At 38.0% G+C, this 4,291-nt stretch overlaps 1 protein-coding gene across 1 annotated transcript; it reads right to left on the minus strand.

The window, feature by feature from the left end:
• Window positions 1–438: 438 nt before the first annotated feature.
• Window positions 439–3,286, minus strand: LOC107831166 (subtilisin-like protease SBT1.6). Its single transcript, XM_016658902.2, has one exon. It carries the CDS (start codon window positions 3,173–3,175, stop codon window positions 851–853), a length of 2,325 nt encoding a protein of 774 aa, XP_016514388.1. The 5' UTR covers window positions 3,176–3,286; the 3' UTR covers window positions 439–850.
• Between the last annotated feature and the right edge of the window lie 1,005 nt (window positions 3,287–4,291).

Below are 4,291 nucleotides of genomic sequence, written 5' to 3' on the forward strand. Positions count from 1 at the left end.
ATGACATATATTCTTCATTTTTCATGCATATATAAAGGTCTTGTAATAGATAGGAAAATACACACAATTGAAGAAGCAATAAGAATCTCTTCTCTCTTTCTTTATATATCTCTTAGCTTATTTTTCCTTGTTTCATATTGTTACTTTGAGTTATATTTTATAATAGTTCTGCATTATTTGTTGTTGAATCCAATTTTGCACACAAAAATTGGAACTGGATTGTAATTCATCTGCGATATGTTATTTATAGGAAGACAGAATTGAGAAGCACTTAGTAAAACATGCATGATCTGTCTGTGCTAATAATCGGCTTTGCATTATCAAGTTTAAATAATAACAACATCAAATACCACCAAACAAAAAAACAAAGAAAAGGAAAGACCAAATTCTCTCTAATCAACCTTTTTAGTACATGATTGAGTGTGTTGACCACAAAACTTCAAACCAAAGACACTGATCTTTCATTAAAGCTAATTGATCATATCTTACAATATACTTCCTATAAGCATAGCACACATTGTGACATTACAGACAATTGGAAAAGCAAAAACTAAAGGCCTACAGAAACACCTGTTTATATCTTAGCAGGAAAAAAGAAAGAAAGAAAGAAAGAAAGAAAGAAAGAAAGAAAAGTTAAATAAAAAATAAAAACAAGGCGCATAGTATAAACCCCGATCTAGCATTTTCGACCCTAAAGCCAAAACAAACTAGGTTAAAACCACTGTAATTTAGACTCTAGTGTAGAATCTAGTCATCTACTGACTGAACATAATGTGCTCATTAGCACATTATTCCTTTTCCCATACCCAAATCTCGAGCAAAACAACTGGATCAAGATTAGTTTACTAATCTACAATGGGCTCATTTGGGTAACCACAATGGGGCTCCGAACCACATGCTTTCCATCAATCCAAGAAAGTGACCCGAACACTGCACCCGAATCATTCAACACCAAATTCTTGCTGTCGACCGTTATAGTCACGTAGTAACTCAATTTTCTAACCTTCTCGGAAAACACCAATTTGTCCGGCTTTACACTCACCCTCACCCCTTTTGGCGCCTCAATTTTCACCCTGTACTCTGCATTTGTATCACCCACATTCGTCACCGTTCTAAAGAACGTCTTGCTCGAAACGCCTCTTGCTGCAGTCGAAAATAAAGCCGCTATTGATGGATAGTTCAAGTTCTCCGGCAATGGCTTTTTCATTGGACAATTCACAGGTGATTTAGTGATCACTTGAATTGTCTTAGGACCGTATTCGATTGCACATAAAAAGCTAACATAGTCTTCATTTGCAAGATCATATACTAGTCCGGGGTCTAATGCAAGATCAAGATTTAAGTGTCCTGCACCATAATCATATGGTGTAGCTGGTTTTCCAGTGGCTTCATCGGTCATGGGCTGCAGCCTATTATCGACAAGGCTAGCTGTTGTCATCATTGCGGATCTTATTGCTGCAGGGCTCCAATCAGGGTGAGCAGATTTGAGTAATGCGGCTGCGCCACTTACATGTGGGCAAGCCATTGAAGTTCCAGAAAGTATATTGAACTCTGCTTTTCGATTGTCCAAATCTAGACCCGTTGGACCAACTGCATCAGTCCATGCTGCTAAAATGTTAACCCCAGGTGCTATAAGGTCCGGCTTTAGAATTTCGGGGTTCAGACCATTGGGTCCTCGACCCGAAAATGATGCCACAACTGGAGCTGGTTTCACTCCAATTACAGTCCCATGGAAATTGATGGTTGCAGAAGCAGTTGGATTCGACGCTATATATGACTTAATAGCATCACCTTCATTAGCACCAACGGCACAAGTTGGTATCAAATGAGCATCACCAACAAGGCCTTCACCATTTGAAACACCATTCGCCAGAATCATTCCAACACCACCAGCTTTATTAACAACCAATCCCTTAGCAACGCGGGGGTTGCTACCACGATCACAGATCACAATCTTACCTCGAACTAAATGAGGATCAAGTGAATTCTCCATACAGAGCGAAGCAGAGAGTACACCTGACTTCCCAGGGTACACTACGGCATACATTTTCCCATTGAGAGGCTTTCCGGCGTATAATGATATGCCAGAAAGCTTCCTTCCATTCCCAAGAATTACTTCTGCGGGAAAATTCCTATCAATTGTCCCAGCTCCAACAGTCGTCAGCCACGGTGCAAGATTCGTAACTGACATTCCATTTGGCCCATCATTTCCAGCTGAGGAAGACACAAATACACCCCTAGAAACAGCACCATAAGCTCCAATAGCAATCGGATCAAGATAATAAGGCGAAGAAATTCCATCTCCACCCCCAATTGAGATCGAGATTACATCAACGCCATCGGACACAGCAGCATCAAAAGCAGCGAGGATATCAGAATCAAAACAACCTGAATTTTTCCAGCAAACTTTATAAACAGCTAAACGAGCTTTTGGTGCAACGCCTTTAGCAATACCGGACGCATAACCAGACATGCTAGCACGAAAAGCATGCCGCCCAGCAGCTGTTGAAGCTGTATGGGTCCCATGACCATCTGCGTCCCTTGGTGATTTAAACTCAACGGTATCATTAATTCCTCCACCACCAATTCCGCCAAATCCCGGTGCAGCCTCATGTCCTTTAGAGAAAAATCGAGCGCCAATAATTTTCCGATTGCAATTTTTAGCAGTGAATTTATCTCCCGTTTGGCAAACACCTTTCCAATGGGTCGGAACGGGGCCCAAATTCAGATCCGAAAAGCTCCGACGCTCCGGCCAAATTCCGGTATCTAAAACACCGACAATTACATCAGAACCATAATCTGATTCCGACCATAAACCTTTTTGGTTTCTTAAACCCAGAAACTGCGGCGACCGAGTTGTATGTAGTTGCCTCCGGCGATCCTCAAATGCTGCGAGAATTGAAGGATGTTGAAGTATTGAAGCAGCTTGAGAAGGGCTTAAAGAAGCTGAAAAGCCGTGAAAAACGTTGTCGTAAACGTGAAGGATGTTCACCGGTTCAGTGAACTCGGAGCTGTACCAGTGGTAATGGGTGGGGAAAATTGCCGGTTTAGAGAAGCTGTCGACTCGGAATATGTATGTTTTAGCTGCCGGTTCAGCTGAAACCGGCGAGAAAATCGGGATTATTGCAGTGAACGTGAAACAGAGGAAATGAGTTAGAAGCAGAAGCGAAGCCATGAGAGTAGGGTTTGAAAGAGAAGAGAGTAAAGTGTGGAGTGATTGAAGTGTCGAATTACTGACAAGGTTGGTGTGTTATAGAAGGGATTATTGTCCTTTTACTTCTCTTTTGAATATTTTAATTTGAATAAAGCTGGGACTTGTTTACTTAACATAGGGAGTCTGAGATAAAGTTTTGTGTTAGAAATTATTTATATTTTAATAGCGAAAAAATATATATTTTTTAATTATTATTTTAAGAACGATTATACAATATCATTTTATTTACAGTATTAAATAAATTTTAGAATATTAAATCTTTAAAGATTATTTATAAATAAATCTCATTAAAACGTGAGATTTATAATCTGTGAGTTACCTGTTATAACGATTAAACTAATCTAATACTTCTATTATAGATTTTTATATACTGTGTTGTATATAATTTAATATAATTACTGTGGATATAGGGGTTTCTTTTTTAATTTTAAAATGTTAAGGAATTTTAGGTATGATTTTGTAGCTGAGAAAGTTGGACCTGTTGACGAGATTGGTTATGTGTCAGACTCAGACCCCAATTTATGCGGAAAAGGAGGAATAAGGGAATTCAATATATTACCTAACTCCAGTCCAACGAGTTGATTATGATTTCAGATAAAAAAAAAAAGAGACGTTATTGTAGATTAATGACAAACATAAAACTAATTTAATAAATTCTTTAAGATATATTGAGTTGGAATATAGATAATGAGAAACAAGACAAGAATTAGATGGATTGGTCACTCGATAAGCACCTTACACGAGGATTCAAGTTCTATCAAGTAGCATCTTTTTATTTTTCTTTCATTTTTTCTTCCACTATATAACCAAGAGAAATAGACTAGAATTTCATATAACATATTTGATCACGCTAACTCTAGTCTTAAAAAAGATAAGCGATCGTTGTAAATATAATCCGGTCTAAGAGTCCGGAGTCGAATCTCATAGAGAACTAAGGTTTAGCTACAACTATTGACTATTACTAAGAAAACAAGCTCGAACAATTCCTAAATTATAAATATTAAGATTCTTATGTCTAACGAATTACCTAACAAATTAAAATAGTAAAATAATAAATATGGATACTAAGGGTTGGAG

The sequence above is a fragment of the Nicotiana tabacum genome, chromosome 19, assembly GCF_000715075.1.
Source record: "Nicotiana tabacum cultivar K326 chromosome 19, ASM71507v2, whole genome shotgun sequence".
Taxonomy (NCBI): Eukaryota; Viridiplantae; Streptophyta; class Magnoliopsida; order Solanales; family Solanaceae; genus Nicotiana; species Nicotiana tabacum.

What these genes read in the sequence shown, in the direction of transcription:
- LOC107831166 (XM_016658902.2), bottom strand. Translation starts at nt 3,175, where the DNA reads ATGGCTTCGCTTCTGCTTCTAACTCATTTCCTCTGTTTCACGTTCACT.